At 43.1% G+C, this 25,452-nt stretch overlaps 1 protein-coding gene across 1 annotated transcript in view; it reads left to right on the forward strand.

The window, feature by feature from the left end:
• Window positions 1-25,452, forward strand: part of CDC5L (cell division cycle 5 like) — a 75,941-nt gene that overhangs the window by 14,113 nt on the left and 36,376 nt on the right. Inside the window, exons 5-10 of the mRNA XM_040348431.1 lie at window positions 5,918-6,017; window positions 6,113-6,331; window positions 15,182-15,329; window positions 19,423-19,611; window positions 23,239-23,390; window positions 25,179-25,341. Coding sequence (XP_040204365.1) covers window positions 5,918-6,017; window positions 6,113-6,331; window positions 15,182-15,329; window positions 19,423-19,611; window positions 23,239-23,390; window positions 25,179-25,341 — 971 coding nt within the window. The remainder of the gene's footprint in view (window positions 1-5,917; window positions 6,018-6,112; window positions 6,332-15,181; window positions 15,330-19,422; window positions 19,612-23,238; window positions 23,391-25,178; window positions 25,342-25,452) is intronic.

The following is a 25,452-nucleotide window of genomic DNA, read 5'->3' on the forward strand; positions in this document are numbered from 1 at the left end:
GTTTTCTATGGTGTGAACTGGCCCTAAAAGAGAGGATCATTGCTCTCAGCAGGTCAGAAACTTGATCTAACCCTGAAAATACAGGAGGGAAGAGAACAAAGATGACCTTCCTTGTCCTAGGAATGATTACTAAAGAAACTAAATGGGGGTTTCGGCTCCCCTCCACTGTCCCTATCCCATCTCCTGATAGAACAAAGGCTAGGGGACAAGCTGCATATGCTCAGTTTGGTGTGTCCTTTTTCTTGAAATGGTGCATGTGATTGGCACAGGGCCAATCGGCACTGTCCACACAGAGGGTCAGGAGTCCTGCAGCCTGATAGGACAGTCAGAGTAGAATGAAGACTCCTCTTACAGTGCCTAGAAAAAGTATTTATACCCCTTGAAATTTTCCATGTTACAATCAAAAACAAATGTATTTTATGTGATAGACCAGTGGTTCTCAACCTTCTAGGTTGGCCCCTTGATAAAATTTCCCAAGTTGTGGGGACCCCCTAACGGTAAAATATTTTTTGTAGGTTGGGTTGTCAGCACCCAAGGCAAGACAAGTAATTTGCGCCCCTAACCCGCAGACATTTAGCCCTTCCTGAGTCCTTTTAATGGCAACTATAATCACAGGTAGTATTACTCACTGTGTCTCCGAACTTTGTGGTATCTCGTAGCAGTGACACCTATGCCGAAATTGGGAGATAGCGTCGCCTCCAGCCCCCCCATTTCAAATTCCTAACCAGTCAGCTGACCTCTAGTCTCTGCCCCCCCAGCCATGCCATGAACTGAATGGGCGCCTGCGAAGAGGCTGAGTGGGCATCCGCGAACTCTGGGAATAACCCAGCTGGGTGGTCACAAGCTCCAGGGATAGCCCTGCTGGGCAGCTGCAAAAAGGTTGGGAGTGCGGTGCGGGGCTTCAGGAACAGACCAGGATTCGGTGACCCCTGACAAATCTTTATTTGACCCCCAGGTTGAGAACCACTGTGATAGACCAACACAAAGTGGCACATAATTGTGAAGTGGAAGGAAAATGATAAATGGTTTTCTAGCGTTTTATTTATTTTTTGTTTGTTTTACAACATGAAAAGCGCGGCATGCATTTGTATTCAGCACCCTTTACTATGATACCCCTAACTGAAATCTAGTGGAACCAATTGCCTTCAGAAGTCACCTAATTTAGTAAATAGAGTCCACCTGTGTGTAATTTAATCTCAGTATAAATACAGCTGTTCTGTGAAGCCCTCAAAGGTTTGTTAGAGAACCTTAGTGAACAAACCGCATCATGAAGGCCAAGGAACACACCAGACAGGTCAGGGATAAAGTTGTGGAGAAGTTTAAAGCAGGGTTAGGTTTATAAAAAAAAAATCCCAAGCGTTAAACATCTTATGGAGCTCTGTTCAATCCATCATCCGAAAATGGAAAGAATATGGCACAACTGCAAACCTACCAAGACATCGCCGTCCACCTAAACTGATAGGCCGGGCAAGGAGAGCATTAATCAGAGTAGCAACCAAGAAGCCCATGGTAACTCTGGAGGAGCTGCCGAGATCCACAGCTCAGGTGGGAGAATCTGTCCACAGGACAACTATTGGTTGTACACTCCACAAATTTGGCCTTTATGGAAGAGTGGCAAGAAGAAAGTCTTTGTTAAAAGAAAGCCATAAGCAGTCTCATTGGCAGATTACGAGAAGCCACGTGGGGGGCACAGCAAACATGTGGAAGAAGGTGCTCTGGTCAGATGAGACCAAAATTGAACTATTTGGCCTAAAAGCAAAATGCTATGTGTGGCAGAAAACTAACTGCACATCACCCTGAACACACCATCCCCACCGTGAAACATGGTGGTGGCAGCATCATGTTGTTAGGAGGCTTTTCTTCAGCAGGGACATGGAAGCTGGTCGGAGTTGATGGGAAGATGGATGGAGCCAAATACAAGAAAACCTGTTAGAGTCTGCAAAAGACTTGAGACTGGGGTGGAGGTTCACCTTTCAGCAGGACAACGACCCTAAACATACAGCCAGAGCTACAATGGAATGGTTTAGATCAAAGCATATTTATGTGTTAGAATGGCCCAGTCAAAGTCCAGACCTAAATCCAATTGAGAATCTGTGACAAGACTTGAAAATTGCTTTACACACCCCTGTTTAAATGTTGGGTTTCTGTGATGTAAAAAAATTTGATAAAGAATTTCAGATCCCCCCCACCTTTTAAGCTGACTTATAAACTGTAAAACTGGGGGGGGCACGGGGCAGACTAAAAATAAAAAAATAAAATATGGTTGCATAAGTGTGCACACCCTCTTATAACTGGGGAAGTAACTGTGTTCAGAATTAAGAAATCACATTCTTTTATTTTTTTTATTTTTTTTTTAAATTGGATCCTTTTTTATATGGAAACAACATTCAGACAAAACAGACAAATTATACAAACAAAATCACATTAAACAAAACGCAACCCAAACCCCCCCATCCCCCACCCTACTCTTGGGAGTATGTATGGAAAAGAAAAAGGACAGGACAAAAAAAAAAAAAAAAACAGCAACCAATATTGCAAAGTATATATTACCTATTAGTTTACCTGATACCTAGGTCATGGATTGAAGCCATCTTGACCAGGTAGCATCAAACTTACTCATGGAATTCCTTAGGGAGTACTGTATATACTCGAGTATAAGCCGAGTTTTTCAGCACATTTTTTTTTTTTGTGCTGAAATTGCCCCCCTCGGCTTATACTCGAGTCATCTTTTTGCGCCTGGACTTTGGGGACCCGGGAACCAGCCGGCTGTAGGTCCCCTGGACCCCAAACACATATAGCCCCACTCTTCCTCTACAAGTGTGCAAAGTTTGTTGTCCGGGGGGCACCGTTTTTTTTTTTTTTTTTTTTAATTTAAAGTCGGGTACAGATTTCTCCGGTAACTTTGGGGACCCAGTACCGGCTGGCCGTAGGTCCCCTGGACCCAAAACATTGCACACATGTAGCCCCTTCTATATACTCCCATGTTAAACGTAAGTCTAGTCATGGGCACAGTGAGGCATGCAGATGGACACCCTAGGCTTATACTCAAGTCAATACGTTTTCCCATTTTTTTGTGGTAAAATTAGTTGCCTCGGCTTATATTTGGGTCAGCTTATACTCGAGTATATACGGTATGTATGTTTTTCAAAAATAATAATTCTATTGAGATCTAAAATCCACTCAGGTACGGTCGGCGGGTGGGGAGAGGTCCACTTAAGAGCAAGCACATTCAAACTCATGTTAAATAGGAGTCGGTAAACAACTGCTGTCAAAAGTGCCTTTGATTAACCCCAAATAAAGTTCAGCTGTTCTAGTAGGTCTTTCCTGACATTTTCTTAGTCGCATCCTACAGCAAACGCCATGGTCCACAGAGGGCTTCCAAAGCATCAGGGATGTCATTGTTAAAAGGTATCAGTTAGGAGAAGGGTATAAAAGAGTTTCCAAGGCATTAGATAGATATACCATGAAACACAGTGAAGACAGTCATCGTCAAGTGGAGAAAATATGGCACAACCGTGACATTACCAAGAACTGGACGTCCTTCCAAAATTTATGAAAAGACGAGAAGAAAACTGGTCAGGGACGCTGCCAAGAGGCCTACAGCCACATTAAAGGGGCTGCAGGAATATCTGGCAAGTACTGGCTGTGTGGTACATATGACGGCAATCTCCCGTATTCTTCATGTGTCTAGCCTATGGAGTGGCAAGACGAAAGCCTTTTCTTACCAAGAAAAACATCCAAGCCCAGCTAAGTTTTGCAAAACCACATCTGAGGTCTCCCAAAAGCATGTGGGAAAATGTGATATAATCTGATGAAATAAAGGTTGAGCTTTTTGGCCATAATTCCAAAAGATATGTTTGGCGCAAAAACAATGCACATCACCAAAAGAACACCATACCCACCGTGAAGCATGGTGGTGGCAACATCGTGCTTTGCGGCGGTTTTTCTTCAGCTTGAACAGGGGTCTTAGTCAAGGTAGAGAGAATTATGAACAGTTCCAAATACCAGTCAATATTGGCACTAAACCTTCAGGCTTCTGCTAGAAATCTAAACATGAAGAGGAACTTCATGTTTCAGCGACCCAAAGCTTTCATCCAAATCAACAAAGGAATGGGATCACCAGAAGAAGATTAACGTTTTGGAATGGCCCAGACCTGAATCCAATTGAAAATCTGTGGGGTGATCGGAAGAGGGCTGTGCACAGGAGATGTCCTCGCAATCTGGCAGGCTTGGAGTGTTTTTACAAAGAAGAGTGGGCAAATATTGCCAAGTCAAGATGTGCCATGCTGATAGACTCGTACCCAAAAACACTGAGTGCTGTAATAAAATCAAAAGGTGCTTCAACAAAGTATTAGTTTAAGGGTGTGCAAACTTATGCAACCACATTATTTTAGTTTTACTTCCCTCTGCCTAAAAGATTTCAGTTTGTTTTTCAATTGAGTTGTACAGTTTATAGGTCACATTTTAAAGGTGGAACATTTTCTGAAATGATTTTTCTTTGTCTCATTTTTTTTACTTCACAGATACCTGACATTTTAACAGGGATGTGTAGAATTTTTTTATATTCACTGTATTTTGCAAAGAAGAATGGGAAAAAGTGTCGCCAAACTGTTAGGCCTCGTACACACGAGGGAACATGTCCCGTTTTCATCGGACATGTCTGCTCTGAGATTTCGGTCTGATGGTTGTACACACCATCAAACTGAAATCCGCGCGGACAGGATACGCGGTGACGTGGCCGCGGCGACGTGCGCGACCCTGGAAGGTCAATGCTTCCACGCATGCGTCGAATCACTTTGACGCATGCGAGGGCTTTCGGCCGAGCGGACATGTCCGGTAAGTCATACAGACGACCGAACATGTTCGACGGACAGGCTTCCAGCGGACATGTTTCTTAGCATGCTAAGAAACATTCGTCCGCTGGAAACCTGTCCGATCCGCCGGAAAATTGTCCGGTCGGCCGTACACACGACCGAACATGTCTGCTGAAACTGGTCCGCGGACCAGTTTCAGCAGACATGTTCGGTCGTGTGTACGAGGCCTTAGAGACATGCCCAAAAAGACTTGTAGCTGTAATTGGAATGAAAATTGGTTCAACAAAGTATTGATATGGGGGATTAATACACATGCATGCCACCCTTTTCAGATATTGTTTTAAAAAAAAAAAATGTATAAACCATTTATAATTTTCCTTCCACTTCACAGTTACGTGCCACTTTGTGTTGATCTATTGCATAAAATCCCAATAAAATACATTTCCATTTTTTGGCTGTAACATGACAAAATGTGGAAAATTCCAAGGGGTATGAATACTTTTTCAAGGCACTGTACAAGCTTTAACCAGACACTGATAGAAGTCACAAGACTGCTCTAACTGCTGATGATAAAAGGCATTTAGCAGTTTATATTTACTAAAATAATTGCATTTCTGTGTACTGTGGGAAACCAGATATAGTAAATTCAGAGTCCTGGGTTTAGTAACACTTTAACTCCTCCTGTGCATGCGCGGGAGTGACGTCACCTAGGCCCGACCAATTAAAATAGCCGGAGTACCTTGAGGGCTGAAGATGACATGGTTGGAGGGGATCTGCGGGACAGCACATCATTGGAGTGAAGGTAAGTATAGTTCTGCTTTTAAGGTGACCCCCCCCCCCCCCAAAAAAAGCACTATTTCTGAAAGCAGAGTGGGGGAGGAGGCCTTAAAGCGGAACTTTGCTTTAAATTGGTTGCATTTAAGGTCATTTTACATTTTAATGATTTAGTAATAATGCCTAGGTGCATACTTTTTTTTTTTTTTTTTTCTGCCTCGGGTTGAACTTTGAATTCTCCCTCAGTATGTGATTTTCATTGCTTGGATCTTGTCACACAGCAGCGAATAGTTTGACAAAAAGACATATAATGGTTATATATTTTCCAGATGAGCTTGAGATGTTGTCTGAAGCCAGAGCACGTCTAGCCAATACTCAGGGTAAGAAGGCCAAGAGAAAAGCTAGAGAAAAGCAGCTTGAGGAGGCGAGGTATGTTGCTTTATCATCTCGGGTGGACACAATGCTGTCTTTTTGTGTATCATTATATAATGGTTGCTGATGCTGTTCTCTGATTCTTCTCCCAGGCGTTTGGCGGCTCTTCAGAAGAGGCGGGAGCTGCGAGCGGCGGGGATTGATATTCAGAAGAAGAGAAAGAAGAAGCGGGGCGTGGATTACAATGCTGAGATCCCATTTGAGAAGAAACCTGCACCTGGGTTCTATGATACCTCAGAGGAGAACTATGATGCTCTGAATGCAGACTTCAGAAAATTGCGGCAGCAGGACCTGGATGGGGAGCTGAGATCGTAAGTTATTAATGCCTGATTCCAGACACGTTTTTTTTTTCCTGCTTTAAATATGGTTTGGGACATGTTAAAACTTTTCTAAGTTTTTTTTTTGGTCTCTCTGCCCCCACAGGGATATCATAGGGATCGTAAATTATGGAATATCTCTCCATTGGAGCCTAGTAATAACCTGTCAGATGTTTAAATCCCTTCTCACTCTTTTTTCAGATAAAAAAAAAAAAAGAGCTCTAGCTTAAAGGGGTTGTAAACACTTATGTTTTTTCACCTTAATGCATCCTAATGCATTAAGGTGAAAAAAATTCTGTCAGTCACCAGCCCCCCTGTTTTTACTTACCTGTGTCCTGAAACGCTCTTCCTCTTCCCGGGGTTCTAGGCTCTTGATTGGATAGATTGATAGCAGCACAGCCATTGGCTCCTTCTACTGTCAATCCAAATCCAATGACACGGGGGGGGGCGGGGCTGAGTCATGCATTCGACGGCTATGGACGTGGAATGAATGACTAGGGAGAGTGCTTCTCCTAGGGCAGTGATGGTGAACCTTGGCACCCCAGATGTTTTGGAACTACATTTCCCATGATGCTCATGCACTCTGCAGTGAAGTTGAGCATCATGGGAAATGTAGTTCCAAAACATCTGGGGTGCCAAGGTTCGCCATCACTGTCCTAGGGCAAGGGTCTACAAACTTTCTAAAAAAAGGGCCAGTTTACTGTTCTTTAGACTAAATGGGGGCCAGACTGTGGGGGGTAGAAAAGGTCCTGATATCAATGGGAATAAACAATACCAACCAGCCATGGCTCCCAACCATCTTTCGTGTCAGTGGGAGGAATTTTGCCCCATCATTGGTGTCAGTGGGTTAAATTATGTCCCATTATTGGTATGAAAATAGAGCCAGATCAAAACAAACAAAAGGCCACAGTTTGGAGACCACTGTCCTAGGGGGTTGTCTGATGAGAGGAGGAGCCGCCGGGGGACCCCAGAAGTCACAAATCGGGCCACTCTGTGCAAAACGAGCTGCATAGTGGGGGTAAGTATGACATGTTTTGTTATTTAAAAAACAAAAAAAAAAAGCTTTACAACCACTTTAAGCTCCACACGTACTAACGACATTTTAAATCCTTTCCATTTTCATTGCATACCTCATAATGTCAGTTATGTCACCGCTAGATCTATGTGCTTCTCTATGCAGTGCAGGTAGATCATGTCTGGTAGGATGCGTCAGCGGGGTAATGTAAATGGATTCCTACAGACCTCCTCTGAAGAGCCCTCCTCTCTGATCCAAGCAGTGTGCTGGCTCCTGAGAGGAGTTATACATCTGTCAAAATGCCAAAAAGTCAATGTCATTCTGGAGGAGTGGATGTTCCTATTCAGGCCTCGCTGGCTTTCAGACCACCCAGGGTAATGCCACATGTGATGATGAGCCTTCATGATGGAAAAACATGAAGTTGTGTTAACCAGCCATGAATTAATACTAAATATCGTTTATGGAGATGTTCTCCAAAAAAAAAAAAAAAAATGGAAGCCCTGAAATCTAATGAATGAAAGGGGTGTGCCAGGGACAGTAAAGCTCGAAAGAGGAAATAACAAAATAATGCCGTGGCATCTTCTAGCCAAGAAATTAAGCACGCTTTATTTGACTTGCTGTGTGAGAAGCTCACAGTGTCCAATGAAATCGGAGTAAACAGCTTCAGTACAGAAGAGGAGACTGTACAACTGTGCAAGACTGCAGTAGGGCCGACGTTCCGCTTTAATTTGAACATATTTATGTTCTACAGCAAAAATGTTAAAAGTTGTAAGTGCAGACGCATTTAGAGATCACACTTGCCTAGAAGCGTGAAAGATGGAGGCTTTTGCAAAGGCTGCTCTCTTAGTGTTAAACGCTTACTTTTTATTAATCTTAAAGGAGACTATGCTGTTGGAAAAGCGAATTGTCTTATTTAAAAAGAAGAAAAAGGAAAAATATTGCGAAGCGCTCCCTCTTTTTCAAGAGAATACTATGTGATGTAAATGCAAAATAAAATAAAATGGCGACCCCTAGTGGGGAGTATTGCATACTTAGTCAATATTCCAATCGCACACCTTCCAGGAAAACCACGCAGGACCTTGCAATCCTTGTGATGTTTTCATTGCATTAAAAATTTGGATGTTTTATACGATCCGTGGTGTGCTGGCGAATATGTTCATATGGAGTATTGCATACGATACCAAATAGACATCTGTATCTCTATCTATCTCCATATCTATCTATCTATCTATCTATCTCCATATCTATCTATCTATCTATCTATCTCACAATGAAAGTGGTATGTGCAACCAGTGTCCTCTAGTGGGTACAAATATTATAGCACTTATCTCACAATAACAACATTAAAGTTGTTGTATATTTTTATTTATTTTTTCAAATTACAAACATGTCATACTTACCTCCACTGTGCAGTTCTTTTTGCAGAGAGTGGCCCCGATCCTGCTGTTCTGGGGTCCCCCGGCAGCTCTTGCGGCTCCACCTTGGAATAGCTTGCCCCCTCTGGGATGCTCTCTCCCGAGGGGGTTACTTTGCGGGCACTCTCCTTGTCAAACACTCTGCGTCCATAGACACAGAGTGTATGACTCAGTCCCGTCCCCCTGCGGCCGCGTCATTGGATTTCATAGACGGCAGCGGTAGCTGATGGCTGCGCTGCTATCAATCTATCCAATCAATGACGAGAGTCCTTGGAGAAGAGGACACCGGGGATGTGCAGAGCAGGTGAACAGGCTCAGGTAAGTAAAACGGGGGGCCCGTAACTGCAAGGTGTTTTTTCACCTTAATGCATAGGACCTTTACCAGTGACCTCTAGTGGTTACAAAACTTATAACACACACACACACATACATATATAGATTAGGTCGTGCGACGTGGCTCCCAAACAAAATTGGCGTCCTTTTTTTCCCACAAATAGAGCTTTCTTTTGGTGGTATTTGATCACCTCTGCGGTTTTTATTTTTTGCGCTATAAACAAAAATAGAGCGACAATTTTGAAAAAAATTCAATATTTTTTACTTTTTTCTATAATAAATATCCCCCAAAAATATATAAAACATTATTTTTTTTCCTCAGTTTAGGCCGATACGTATTCTTCTACCTATTTTTGGTAAAAAAAAATCGCAATAAGTGTTTATCGATTGGTTCGCACAAAATTTATAGCGTTTACAAAAAAGGGGATAGTTTTATTGCATTTTTATTATATATATATTTTTTTTTTTACTACTAATTTTTTTTCGTGACTGCGACATTATGGCGGACACTTCGGACAATTTTTACAAATTTTTGGGACCATTGTAATTTTCACAGCAAAAAATGCATTTAAAATGCATGGTTTACTGTGAAAATGACAGTTGCAGTTTGGGAGTTAACCACAAGGGGGCGCTGAAGGCGTTTTGTGTGACCTCATGTGTGTTTACAACTGTAGGGGGGTGTGGCTGTAGGTGTGACGTCATTGATTGTGATTCCCTATAAAAGGAACACACGATCGATGACGCCGCCACAGTGAAGAACGGGGAAGCCGTGTTTACACACAGCTCTCCCCGTTCTTCAGCTCCGGGGACCGATCGCGGGACTCCAGCGGCGATCGGTTCCGCGAGTCCCGCTGTCACTGAGCTTCGAAGAGCCACGTACATGTACGTGGATGTGCCCAGCCGTGCCATTCTGCTGACGTATATAGTCGGTAGGGGGTCCTTAAGTGGTTAATCCAGTGCTATCTTCTGTGAACCAATGCTGTTCACACACAATCCAACGGTGAATGATAACAAATGAGTGATTTAACACCACATGGACCCCCTCCACTAGTCACACTATGCGCTCATTTCCTAGAGGATGGCAACATAAGGGTAAAAAAGGAACTAGCATAGTGTAATACTGTAAAACGAAATTTATTTAAAACACTCACATTTAGGAGTTCACTATCCCTGATGCATACAGGTGAGGAACTTGAAAATATACAGATCTGTCTCTGGGGTCACAAAATCGTCTGCAAGTCCTCGGCCCTGCTGCCCTCATAGTTGATCGTGTACTTTCTTACAAACAATACATTGATGTCACAAGCCCCGCCCTTAAACTTTTTAATTTACTTAAAGTGGAACTTTACCCATAACAACTTGCAAAAAAGAATGTTCTTTCGCAAAGGAACATGCATTCTACATGAATAATTTAGGCTACCGAAATGAGTGAGAGCTGTAAATTGCCTCCAGCATTACTCCTGTTTCTTCTTGCTGGAGGCTGCCATTTTGCTGAAGCCCAGAACTTTTAGGCTTTCAGCAGATCGACCTCTACAAACTACAAAAATAGAGGGCACCTGAGCATGTTCAGAGCAAGGTGAGATCGTGTATTACTGGATTTTAAATGGTATAGACCCCTAATGTTCTACATAGTTATACCTGTAAAATGGAGCAGCCTGAAGTAATATAGTAGGACTTTCTAGTTTCTGACTAAAGTTCCACTTTAAAGAGACCTTTGGACATTTAAAGTGGACCTTTAAAATGTTGAAGTACTAATGAGGGCTGATCAACAGCACTTGACGGTTCAGCAGGCATACGCTGGAAATAAGCATGGTGGCCCTTGTGGGCACTGATGGGTGGCCCTTGTGGGCACTGATGGGTGGCCCTTGTGGGCACTGATGGGTGGCCCTTGTGGGCACTGATGGGTGGCACTGATTACACTGATGGGTGGCACTGATTACACTGATGGGTGGCACTGATTACACTGATGGGTGGCACTGATTACACTGATGGGTGGCACTGATTACACTGATGGGTGGCACTGATTACACTGATGGGTGGCACTGATAGTGCAATCAGTGCTGTCTATTAGTGCCCACAAGTGCCACCTATCAGGTGGCACTGGTAGATGGCACTGATTGCACTGACAGGTGGCTGGCACTGAAATGCTGCGAAAAATGACACAGGATTTATATATAATATATATATATATATATATATATATATATATACTGCAAAGCCCATCTTGGTACACCCTGCACTCGGCTGCAGTAAGCAGCAGCAGACATCTTGTTACATCCAGCCCATATAGCTCGAGCTGGGTGTAACAAGATGTCTGCTGCTGCTTATTGCAGCCGAGTGCAGGGTGTACCAAGATGGGTGTGGGTGTAAGGATGTTCAGCCGCTGACAGCGACCGAATGTGATGGCACCGATCCTGATGCGTCTGCACCCTACACCCCTGCCAGCTTACCAAGTTCCACTGCAGGTGAGGACTCGCTCTCCGCCCACCGACTCTGTCCACCAACTGTGCCTGTCCTCTCCAGCCAGACTCTGCCCGCACTTTCCTTCCACAGACTCTGTCCGCCCTCTCCAACCAGACTCCGCCTGCACTCCCCCGCCCTCTCCCACCCTCCCCAGCCACTGACTCCTGCCCTCTCCGGCAACTCTACCCTAAAAAAAAAAAAAGGTATCGGGTGAAGCATGTGGAGCATTTGCGTGAGCAAATGCTCGGTATCGGCACAACCCTATTAAAATTATAATATTTTTTTCTATAATATGAAACCTGTTACGCCTAGAATCGTGCCAGCCTAAATTGGCATTAACCCCTCTTACCAGCCATGGGATAGCAATGTTGGCTGTGCTTCCTGGGCAGCATCTGGGAATTTTGTGAAAATGTGACAAGCCAGCTGTCAGATGGAGGCAATCAGGCAGCTGAACAGTTATGTGTTGGTTCCACACTCCCCAGTACATTTGTCCCCCTTTGACATAACACATTGGAACTACCACTATTATTATCCATGGTTTCTTCTTTCAGAAAATAAATTGTTTTTTTTTTTTTTCTTAAAGGGTCACTAAAGGATTTTTTTTTTTTTTTTTTTAGCTAAATAGCTTCCTTTACCTTGCTGCAGTCCTGGTTTCATGTCCTCATTGTTCGTTTTTGCTTTGATGTTGCTGTAAATCCTCTCTGTTCTGGACACTTCCTGGTTGTCTGTTTCCTGATCACCACAGTACTGGGAGATTTCTCACGGTGGTGACTAATCAAGGAGGTGTGATTACTGTGTGTAAAACGAAACTGGATTGGTGCTGAGGAGTTTTAGACTATGTATCACTGCCCTCTATTGGCTGACTGCCCTCTATTGGCTCTCTGTACATCAGAGAACCTGCAAACAACAGCAAAAACGAAACTAAACTGTAGGTACATTATATGATTGGTTTTTATCTCTTTTTAATCATTTTTAAAAGGAATCAGTTAACTATTATGTCTCTATACCCTGTAAACAGTCATTTCAGCTAAAAAATTGTTTTCCTTTAGTGACCCTTTAAGTCAGGGGGTCGACAAATCCCGGGCGCCAGGTCGCCATGGCGACTAGAAATAGGGTCCTGGCGACTTGCCTTGGAAGGGGGGGCAAAAAAAAAATAAAATTTTTTTTTTTTTTTGTGAGCTGGCACCATCTGGTGGTGAGCCGTTGGTATTACAAGTTATTACCACCAGATGTGTAAGCTGGCGCCATCTGGTGGTGGCCGTTGGTATTACAAGTTAAGCATTACAAGTTAAACAGCAATTCTAATGTAATTTTTCACTATTTTCACTGCCATCTTCTTCCCTCTAATTAGAACCCCCAAACATGATATATATTTTTTATCCTAACACCCTAGAGAATAAAATGGCGATCGTTGCAATACTTTCTGTCATGCCGTATTTGCGCAGCGGTCTTGCAAGCGCACTTTTTTGGGGAAAAAATTACACTTTTTTTAATTAAAAAATAAGACAACAGTAAAATTATCCCCATTTTTTTTTTAATATTATGAAAGATAATGTTACGCCGAGTAAATTGATACCCAACATGTCACGCTTCAAAATTGCGTCCGCTCGTGGAATGGCGTCAAACTTTTACCCTTTAAAATCTCCATAGGCAACGTTTAAAAAACTCTACAGGTTGCATGTTTTGAGTTAGAGGAGGTCTAGGGCTAGAATTATTGCTCTCGCTCTACCAATCGCGGCGATACCTTACATGTGTGGTTTGAACACCGTTTACATGTGCGGTCGCTGCTCACGTATGTGTTCGCTTCTGCGCGCAAGCTCGTCGCGACGGGCCTTGTTTTCTGGCTCCTAACTTTTTTAGCTGGCTCCTAGATTCCAAGCAAATTTGTCAACCCCTGCTTTAAGTACTCTATACAAATACCTAACGCAACTATTTTGTTGACACTTCAGCTGTCGGCAATGGTACAAAGCATTGAAAAGTTATTATTTTTATTTATTTTTCTACATTTTGCAATGTGAAACATGTAAATATGTGTTAAAGGTGTAAAAATTATAACAAACAAAAAAAAAGTTTTAAATTTAGTAAAAAAAAGGTAGGAAAATCATTGGAGAATAAGGAGTTAAGGATGATTAGAGTAAATTAAGGGTTAAACTATTTTTAAACAGAGCAACATTTAATACAAATATTATTTTAATTTTTTTACTTGACAGAATGCTTAAAACTGATTTCATCTGCAGATGGAAGTTCATCCCTTTTGATCTGTGGATGAAGAAACGGAAAGGTACAAAAAGAAACAATGTTTCTTTTTATCTTAGTGTTTCAGTGGCTGAGCAATGCTGTTGATGAACAATAATCTTAATCTTAAAGCGGGGGTTCACCCCAAATTTTTTTTTTAACATTACATTCAGCCAAGTTGTCAGAATGACAATCGGCTGTTTTTTTTTTATTTCATTGCCGTACATACCGTATTTTCACCGCCGCTTCCGGGTATGTAATCTGTGGGACTGGGCATTCCCAATTGATTGACATTCTTCCGACCGGCGCATACAGCGTGTCACGTGTTGCCGAAAGAAGCTAGACTGCGAGTCCGCTCTATACGGCGCCTGCGCACCGACTTTCGGCTTCTTTCGGCAACTCGTGATGCGCTGGTCGGAAGGATGTCAATCAATTAGGAACGCCCAGTCCCGCAGATTACATACCCGGAAGCGGCGGTGAAAATACGGTATGTACGGCAATTAAATAAAAAAAACAGCCGATTGTCATTCTCCCAACTCGGCTGAATGTAATGTTGTTATAAAAAAAATTTGGGGGTGAACCCCCGCTTTAAAGCCTGACCTTCTTCTTCTTCTTTTTTTTTTTTTTTTTTAATAGATGTACAAAAACAGCTCTGGCAGTGAAGGGCTTAAAGTGGTTGTATACCCAAATTTGGCACTTTTACCTACAGGGAAGCCTATAATAAGGCTTACCTGTAGGTAAAATTATTATCTCCTAAACCTGTACAGTTTAGGAGAATATTCACTTTGCATGCAGCCACTGACGTCAGTGGCACATGTGCTCTGAATGTCCGGCAGACGCTGCCGGACCTTGCCGGGAAGAAAACGCGCATGCCGGACCTTGCCGGGAAGAAAACGCGAATGCGCGGGAGTGACATCATCGCAGCTCCGGCAACTCACAGTGCCGGAACCCCGAACCTGGAAGATTTCAGCTCCCTCGGTGTGGACCGGGCTCTGATAACGGGGCTTACTTCTGAGGTAAATATTGCATACTAGCTCATTACGCCTTTGCCTTGCAGGGTTTTTTTTTTTTTTGTGCATCAGTATACAACCGCTTTTTTAAACGACAGTAAACCATCCATAAAACCATTTCATTTCTGGAACATGTCGGAAATGTGACACTCCGATTGGTTGTGATCTCAACCAAACTGTCAAATATCCAATGGCTGGTGTCATAACTGATCACATGTGCAGCATCATGGCAATTGTAGATTAAACGGACGCAAAGGTGGCAGCTTCCTTGGCTGAAAAGAAAAGAAGGGTTTTACTTCCACTTTAACTCGGGATTCCATGCCCAGTATTTATGGTAAATGTAAGTTGGTTTACTCATTCTTTTCAATTGCAGTGAAAAAGAGGCAAAAGAGAGGAAAAAGGACAAGCAGAACATAAAAAGAAAGAAGGATTCTGATCTGCCTGCTGCCATCCTACAGTCAACTGGTGGGGTCTCTGAGCAGACTAAGAAGAGGAGCAAATTAGTTCTGCCTTCTCCTCAGGTATGAGATGAGTACACTGATGTCATACTGTCTGGGATTCAACAATCTCAGGAACCTAATTTTCACTACTTATTGGAGTCTTGTTTTTTTCCTATAAAAATAACAAACATGTTATACTTGCTCTGTGTAGTGGATTTGCACGGAGCAGCCCAAATCCTTCTCTTTTCGGGTCCCTCTTCGGTGCTCCTGGCCCCTCCCTCCTTTAGATTGCCCCCATTACAAGCAGCTTGCTATTGGGGCACCTGAGCTGAGTCACAGCTCCCTGAGTCCATTCAGACATGAAGATGTGCCCCCGGTCTTGCCTCCTTTTATGTTCTCATTGGCTGGCTGACTTTGACAGAAGCGAAAGCCAATGGCGCCGTGCTGCTGTCTCAGCCAATGTGGCGTTGAGTCCCATGCAGCCGAGACATTCCTACAAAATTGCTGGATGTAGAGGCACCTCGGGTAAGTATTAGGGGGGCTGCTGCACACGGAAGGCTCTTTATCTTAATGCATAGAATACAATAAGATAAAAAAACATTCTGAGTTTACAATCACTTTAAGCTTGGGTTCACACTAATGTGATGCGGCAACCAGAGCGATTACAGCCCCGGTTCCTGCATCGCTCCTCTCCCGCAGGCAGTTCACACTGCCTTGTGCGAACCGTTGCGGGTGTTATTAACAAAGTTAATGACACCCCCAGTTTTGTTCACAGATCACAGTGCGAACTGTGAACTTGCATAGGAATCGGATTGCATAGGTGAGAACACCCATGCAATCTGATTCTAGTGTGGGGGAAAAACAAGTCCCCACACTATTTTCTGTGTAAGTAATGCAAGTTCAGCCTTACAACTGTATGGCTGAACTCGCATTGCTCAGAGATCACATGTGATCGACCCCTGCAGTGCGGGTCCGAATCGCATGCGATGTCTGAGATCGCAGCAGTGTGAACCCAGGCTTAAGCTGAAGGTAAGTAAAATACATATTGGCACAGCTGGAATGAGTCGAGTTAATATCAGCAGTACAGTGCTTTATTTTGCTTTTTAAATACTTGTAACTGTAACTTATAATTGTAAGCCCTCGCATTTTCAGAAACGCCTTTCTCACCCATTAGAGAAGGTGTTAGTCTGCAAGTGGAAAATAAAGCTGATAGAGAAGACAAATATTTATGATGCAAGTCAAGAGTAGGAGACATTGGGCTTTCAAAATTAATGAGAGTGAAAAAGCACCCTAAATCCTCATTCACACTGAACCTGACTTTGAAATCGTGCAATTTCACTTGAAGTCGCATGATTTCAAGGCCGCAGGTCAGTGCGACTGTTGACAGCTGTGACACTTTATGCACAGGTGTCTATGCAAGTCGCACCTGAAATTGCAAAAAAATAGTGCAGGAACTTTTTTTTTCAAATTGGAGTCGTACCGATTTTAACAGTTCCATTACGGCAGTAGGGTCTGATTTGGACCACATCGGTGTGAACTGGAGCTAAAAGTAGACTGGAACAAAAGCTGTGCCTTGCACCCCTTTCCTTTCTATTTTTAGCGGCGCTTTACTGTCAATTAACCCCCGCTAGCAGCCGAGAAAGGGTTAAAACCACCCGCAAAGCACCACTGCAGCAGCGCTTTGCCAGCGGTTCGTCCGCGCTGCCCATTGAGTTCAATGGGCAGGGGCGCTTTAGGAGCGGTGTATTCACTGCTCCTAATGCGCTGCAAAGATGCTGCTAGCAGGACTTTTTACCGTCCTGCTAGCGCACCGCTCCAGTGTGAAAGCTTTCGGGGCTTTTTACATTGGAGAAACGGCAGCGGCTCTTTCAGGGCGCTTTGCAGGTTTTATTTAAAGCGCCTCAGTGTGAAAGGGGTCGAAACAAGCATTGCAGAAGGTAAAAAAACGTTTAACCTATATTGCTTGTCTCCCTGTAGTTAATTGTTTCTTCAATACTGACTTTCCCTGCGTTGCATGCATCTTTGTTTGGAGGTGGTCATCTTTGTGGAGGACCGTGGATTTGCTTCCTCATGTCCGAGCTGCCCTCCCCCTGATGACTAATAATCTAATTACTGGTTGGGAAATATTCAGGAAGTCACAGAAAATGTTTTTAGCCCAGATCTACATAATGGATGAAACAGAAGCAGGAACATGCATGCTCTGCTTTCTCTACAGCAAGGAAAATATTGAGCAGTGCAATAGTGACATTAACAAATATTACTCCACATCTTGTGAGATTAGCAGTCAGGGGAATCGGTGCCTCACACTGCAGATATACAACTATGAGGCTGTAGATACGGGAGTGCGTAGGCACAGTCAGATGCTAGGAAGTACACTGCTTCTTTTTAGGAAGACATTTTTCAGGCTCCTGCTTGGACACAATAGCAGATGTGACCTTCCGAAGAGTAGCTTTTCATTGGATGTGTTTCCCATACAGCAGGGGTAGGCAGCCTTGGAGAGATGGAGATCTACTTGAACAACACTGATGAAGTCATAGATCACCGGGCACAGTGTCCTGTTGCGTCCGGTTCACACCAGAACACGGTGCTAGAAAGGCATGTTCCATGTGTGTTTTCTGCACCATGCTGACAGTCAGCAGCTCTCTGCTCAGGGAGCTGTGAGAACCGAGCTATCAGCGATATTCGATCGTACGGTTTTCAGCGCAGAGGCGCCGGGGCATTCACCTAGGTAACAGATAATAAGATATTGGGGTAGTGGCGCTGTCCCTACACTTCCTATATGTGACAGGAAAGTAATATAGTAGTCAATGGTGCTTGCTGTATATAATGGGTGGTAAAGCAGAATTGGTGTATATAATAATGCCCAAATATGTGCAAAAAGAATTCCTAGGGAGGGGGCATAGGTCCTCTCAACAAATATGTGCAATCTGATGAAAATTATGTGTCATCTGCAAACAATCAGAATAGAAATATAACAGTGAAAACCTGATACACCGAACAGGGTGACCACACTGGGTCATAACAAATAATATAACAAATGTGTACAATGTGCAACCTAATATAAAAATGAATGAATTGTATATAAAAATAATAATAAGGTGAAGTCCAGTGCTTAGACTTAGTACCCGACCTCAGTGAGGTTCCACAAGTGCACAGTTCAAAATAAAATAGTAGATAATCCAAAGAGTATGACAACAGTCCACATGCAGTTAGTTAAATAGCAACATGAATAAATTGGTCCATTCAAAAGTGCGACTTGGTGAATGATCACAGTATGCCTTAGGTGATTACGCAGTGGTTTCCGGTGCTCCCCCTCCTGGGTCCCCACTCACCAGAAGCACTCACCCCTGCAGGGGTAAAGTGCATATGTGTATATACTGCAGCGACTCGTCAGCGCGACTCTCCGGTCCTTGGACTCTCCGAGCTGGTTCTCTCGTGCGGGTGACAGGGATCCCCTTAATAGTCCAGGCTCCTCCGGGAAAAAAGACAGGCTCGCATAGCGTAGTATGTTTTTAAAACAGTGGTAATTTATTTGCACTGACCACTAGTACCGTGGCGTGCAGAGGGTAAGTAATACAGAAAAAGTACAAAAATAAAAATATAAAACAGAAAATGAACAATAGCCACAGGCTATGATACAGGAATCAATTTTTTTAAAAATCACTGTCTGCAGTGTAGCAGAAATCCCAGCACAGCACTCGTGCTCCGGTCAACCCGGAAGTGCGTGTGGGTGTGCGTGTATCCGCTTTACGCACGTTTCGTAAAAACGCGTCTTCTGAAGCGGGTACACGCATACCTAAGCTTGCATTTTAAATAGGGGACGTCACCATGGAACCACCCTCCCACACCTAGGTAAGTATGATTGTGGGGAAAAAAAATATTTTAATGTAGCTTGGCGTACCTAACCGCTTTTGGTTGGATTGTGCTTTCGTGTCAAACTATTTTGTCAGAATTATGGTGGACTACACATAGCCTTACTCTACTGGCCACAGAGTTCTTTGTGCCATAATACGTGCTACCCCTAGGCTTCACTTATGCCAGAAAATGTGGAAATTGTGTTAAATTCCCTCTTGTGTGAAAGAGTCCGCCTAGCACCAGGAATTCTTATCCTTTTTGTGTTACAGAAATGTTAATTGTAGTGTAAGAAAATTCTTTATTTTTTTTTCTTCTTCAGATATCAGACACAGAGCTGGAGGAAGTTGTAAAGATTGGCCAAGCCAGCGAGCTTGCCCGCCAGACAGCAGAGGAATCTGGAATCACAAACTCTGCATCCAGCACGTTGCTTTCTGAATATAATGTTGCCAATAACAGCATCGCCCTGAGGACGCCCAAAACTCCTGCCGCACAAGATCGCATCCTGCAGGTAACATAGATAAATCGGCAGTGCATTATGGCTTTTAAAAGTCTAATGATGAATTTATTTATTTTTTGTAACCCCAATCTCGGGCACAATTTTCATACTTTTATTTAAAATGAAACCATCCAAATTAATTTTAAGTGCAGACATTCAGCTTTACTTCCTGGGTTTGAACATAAATATCAAGTACAAATGTTATGAACTGCAACCATTTTTATACCCAGTCCCCCATTTTCAGGGGCTCAAATGTAATTTGACAAGTGAATATAATCATAAATAAAATGTTCATTTTTTTTATATTTTGTTGATAATCCTTTACTGCCAATCACTGCCTGAAGTCTGGAACCCATGGACATTACAAAATGCTTGGGTTTCCTCCTTTCTGATGCTTTGCGAAGCTCTAACTGCAGCTGTTTTCAGTTGTTCTTTGTGGGTCTTTTCTGCCTTTTTAGTTTTGCCTTCAGCAAGTGAAATGCCTCAATTGAGATCAGGTGGTTCACTCGGCCATTGCAGAATTTTCCACTTCTTTTCCTTCAAAAGCTCCTGGGTTGCTTTTGCAGTGTTTTGGATCATTGTCCATCTGTACTGTAAAGCGCCATCCAATCAACTTTGCTGCATTTGGCTGAAACTGGGCTAACCGTATATCGCTAAACGCATAATTCATCCGGCTGCTTCTGACTTATCAATTAACTCCAATGACCCAGTGCCACTGGAAGCCATGCATGCCCATGTCATCGCACTGCCTGCACCATGTTTTACAGGTCATGTTGTGTGCTTTGGATCATGAGCTGTTCTAAGCCTTCTCCACACTTTTTTCTTCCTGTCCTTCTGATACAGATTAATCTTGGTTTCATCTGTCCAAAGAATACTTTTACAAAAGTGGTCTGGCTTTTTTAGATGGTGTTTTTTTTTTTGGTAGTCTAATCGGGCTGCAGGCTTATGAATGGTTTGCACCTTGTGGTGAACCCTCTATATTTGCTACTGTGAAGTCTTCTCTTGATTGTAGACTTTGACAATGATATGCCCACCTTCTGGAGAGTGTCCTTCACTTGTATGGATGTTGTGAATGTGTTTTTCTTTACTATAGAGGATATCCTGCGATTATCCACTACTGTTGTCGTCTGTGGACGTCCAAGCCTTTTTTTCATGTTGCTGAACTCGGTGCGTTCTTCTTTCCTCAGAATGTACCAAACTGTTGATTTGGCCACTCTTAATGTTGCTGCTATCTCTCTGATGGATTTGTCCATTTTTGAAGCCCTACAATGGCCTGTTTCACTTGCATGGACAGCTCCTTTGAATGCATGATGTAGGTTCACAGCAATAGATTCCAAATGCCAATACCACAATTAGAATAAACTCCAGACCTTTTACCTGCTTAATTGATGAAGAAATAACGAAGGAGTAGCCCACAGCTGGCCATGAAACGCTTTTGAATCAATTGTCCAATTACTTTTGGTCGCTTGAAAAAGGGGGAGGGGGGATTGGCTAGTCTTAAAGGGGTTGTAAAGGTACAATTTTATTTTCCTAAATAGCTTCTTTTACCTTAGTGCAGTCCTCCTTCACTTACCTCATCCTTCCATTTTGCTTTGTAATGTCCTTATTTCTTCTGAGAAATTCTTCTGTCTGTAACTCCACACAGTAATGCAAGGCTTTCTCCCTGGTGTGGAGTGTTGTGCTCGCCCCCTCCTTGGACTACCGGAGAGTCGGGACACTCTCAAAAAATAAATTGTACCCTTACAACCCCTTTTAAAGCGGAGGTTCACCCTAAAACAATTATATACTATTCCATCCAGCATACTGCCGACATGTGTAGTATGCTGTTTTTTTTTTTTTTTTTCGCTGTACATACCGTTTTATCGTTCTTTTTCTTTTCTGACTCCCGCGGGGAATAGGCGGTCCTATGAGGAGCCGTAGATGATTGACGTACGGCTAAGGCGCGTCACGTGTTCCAAAAATAGCCGGACTGGGACCCAGCTCTACACGGCGCTTGCGCACAGACTAGAAGCTGACTGCGCAGTGACCGTATAGAGCCGAGTCCCAGTTCGGCTATTTTTGGAACGCGTGACGCGCCTTAGACGTACGTCAATCATCTACGGCTCCTCATAGGAACGCCTATTCCCCGCGGGAGTCAGAAAAGAAAAAGAACGATAAAACGGTATGTACAGCGAAAAAATAAGTAAAAAAAAACAGCATACTGTACATGTCGGCAGTATGCTGGATGTAATGGTATATAATTGTTTTAGGGTGAACCTCCGCTTTAAGAGCTGTAATTCCTAAACACTTCCTCCAATTTGGATTTACATACCCTCACATTAATCACTAGGATGTGCACTTTTAGCCCATATCCATTATATAACTATAGCTTAATTATGTTTTGGTAAATACCTGAAAAAAACTAAAATTGTGGCTGTGTCTAAATATATATGGACCTAACTGTAACTGGACCAGCATATAATAAACTGCTGTTATGGCTGAATCTTGGGTGTTCTGAAAGGCAAAGCTCTTGACAGTCATTTGACACGGACACCAGGTAATGTTGCACTTTGTATCATCCAATTCATCAAGTATTCTTATAATTACATTTTTCAGACATAAACACGTATATGACACAGTGACCGGCATCTCACAAAAAGCTTCCGATTGGGCATTTTCCGATCATGTGACAGCCAATCACGGTGCTCACATAGTCACAAGCCCTGCCTCCCAGAATGCCAAATACCTTAAAGGGCCGTCCGGAGCCGGCGCAAATGTGTGTTTGTTTTTTTGGTACTTATCTAGCGCTGTCAATTTACACTGCGCTTTACATATACATTCACATCAGTCCCTGTCCTCAAGGCGCTTACAAAACTAAGGTGTTAACATTGTTTCTAGCGTTAACTTTCAAATGTGTCATCCACAAGTCCGGGGGTAGATGCACTGTGGTCCCGAAGGTGAGTCTGTTTTGCAGTGGGACTTATGTTGGCCATGTTAGCTAACCTCTGCTGTGGCTTACACAGGCATTGTAATCTCCAGCCCAGCAGCTCACACCACCAACTTTCTCTGTCTCTTCTGCTGGCCAAGAAGACTGCCTCTGAATTTACAGCTGACAGCTCCTGTAACCAGCCCCTCATCACCACAACCTCAGCACCTCTACCCCCATCACCACTGTGCTTGCATTCCCCACAGTGCCAAGAACCTTCACCCCACCCCCATGCTGTCTCAAGTTCAGCTGATCCCCGTTCTACGTGTTGCCCCACACCTGCACACCAACCCCTCATGCCATTTATCTCACCTGCGTGCCCTTCACTTGCCACTGCACCAATGTCAACCTCTGTGGTCGTTGCCACTGCACTGGTGCATCCACCAGAACTGTCACTGTACCAATACATGCTTCTGTGCTCTCCACTGCAGTAACACAACCTGCACATTTCGTATATCCAAAGCTGAATATATTATCAAAGTTAGGCATTCATAACAATTGAGCAATATATACGGAGTCCCTGTAATGCAGTTTACAGTAACCTATAATTACCTATACATGTGCACTTTTCTTCTGCGCTAACAAATATAAATGTTTATTCTGCCGTGAGCATCAAACATAACTGAGGATTTGATGAACATGATGTGATTTTTTTTTTTTTCTGTATTTTGCAGGAAGCACAGAACTTGATGGCACTTACAAATGTTGATACCCCTTTAAAAGGTGGGCTTAACACGCCCCTCCATGAAAGTGATTTCACAGGGGTAACTCCGCAGCGACAAGTGGTGCAGACCCCAAACACGGTGCTGTCCACAACACCATTCAGGTGAGAAAAAACACTCTGCTTATTTGCAATCGGCTAAAGTGTGTGGCTGCTTTTCTCGCTGATCCAGCAGCTCATCCCAGTGGTAGTCATGGTAGCAAGGCATTTACAAGGCTGCTGAAGTTTTAAGGGTATACACATTTAATAGCCAGATGACTCATTTATGCTGCGTGTAGATTACTGCTCAAAATGTTCAATTATAGACGCAAATCAAACGCATTTCATGCTTTTTAATTGCTTAAAGAAGAACTCTGGGATTCTGATAACATTTTCACATTAGCCCTGTGTAGTTAGTTAGGCAAAACTGCTAATTTGATTTGGATTAAAAACGCATGCCGTGTGCAAAATTCACAGTTTAAAAATTTGTGACGTGATCTCTTTACACAGAATTTTCTCTATCCCTGGGCTCAAGGAGAAGGGATCTCTGAGGTGGCGACATTACTTTGTTAGTGTTTGTCACCACTAAGGATGAGCTCAGGCGTGTTCGCAACTTCACGCGCCCGCCAGGAAGCTGACACTCCGCAGCGGTAATCACAGGCAGTGAGACCTTTCCCGATTCGCGGCTCCACAGATCAGGAAATGTGTCTTTACCTGTGATTAGTGCTGTGGAGTGTCAGCTTCCTGGTGGGTACATGGAGTTGCGAACACGCCTAAGCTCATCCTTGGTCACCACATACGAACACTGCAAATCTCATCATGCCCTGGGATTTAGAGTCTGAATGGGTGGCAGTGTGGATGGGACTGTGATAGTTTATGGGATGAGTTGGACTCCTGGCTTGTCCATCTAACACCAGGAGATGGACCAGAGAGGCCCAGGCTCCTGGTTTAATCTGCCCACTGTACAGCATAGTTGGGTGGTCAAGCTATTAGTCTGATTTCATCTGGTACACGCCCACAGTCCCGCTCATATTCAGACTGTAGTTCTAAGTAAATCAAGATCTTGAAGCGGTGAGTGGCACAAATGGTCTCGGGGCTCCCGGTCCAATCCACCCACAGTCTGAATGAGCACTGGAAAAATGTCTGCACCAAAAAGGACGACAGTCACCCTATAGATGTTAAGTGAATCTTCTAGTTAAGACCTAGTTTGCACTTTGTGCAAGGTTGAGCTTGGCAAAGAAAAAGAGTACCGTTTTATAATTTTTACAAGTCTTATCTGGAACTGCCTGCTGAGGAGGCTTTTTTCAAGCCCCCCTCGTTCCTGAAATTCTTTCCTATCTTACAAAAATAATTCTCTTCTGTGTTGCAAGCTTTCCTGTCTCAATTAATGCAACTTTTTGCTTCCTTTGATAGCAAGGACTTCAAATGTCCAATCTCGCTTTCTCCGGTGTAGAATTGTTCTTTCTTTTATGTTGTAAGATTGTCACAATAGGCTCTAGTCTTCTGGGTTGGGGCAGAGTTCTGGACAACCTCTCTGTTCGAGGTTGTTGGTCTCTGGATGACTCCTGGAGTTGCTAGTCATTCATCTGTCATTACTTCACTAGATCCTTCAATCAGACAGTGGCATAGTTGTGGCTTGCATCAATTACAATTGTATTCATTTTATTTTATGGATAAGGTAACCAGGGCAGCTAAGACAATGCAAAGATGGGAAGATGGATGAAATCACAATTTTTGTGATATTCAAAGCTGATCAGAAACCAGGGGCTTACTCATTCCACTTGGTTCCACCTGTAATCAAAAAGTATTACTTTTTGGTGACAACCTCCTAAATAGAATTCACTCTGGTTATTGGTTAAAAATGTATAAGTACAATTTTAATTATTGATCTGCATTAACCATCTTATTTTCTAGAACGCCCTCCCAGAGCACTGACGGTTTAACCCCTCGTAGTGGCATGACTCCAAAGCCAGTTATTGGCACCACACCAGGTAGAACACCACTGCGAGACAAGCTGAACATAAATCCAGAGGACGGATCTGTAGATTATAATGACCCAGCTTACATAAAGCAATTGGTAAAAAAGCACTTTTATATGTCTTTTATTTTTGTTTGCAGTCTATTCTTAGAAATGTTTCTATCCGGGCTTTAGTTAAACTTTCAGTTTAAATTTGCTAAACACATTCCA

This window comes from Rana temporaria, chromosome 4, assembly GCF_905171775.1.
Source record: "Rana temporaria chromosome 4, aRanTem1.1, whole genome shotgun sequence".
Lineage (NCBI taxonomy): Eukaryota > Metazoa > Chordata > Amphibia > Anura > Ranidae > Rana > Rana temporaria.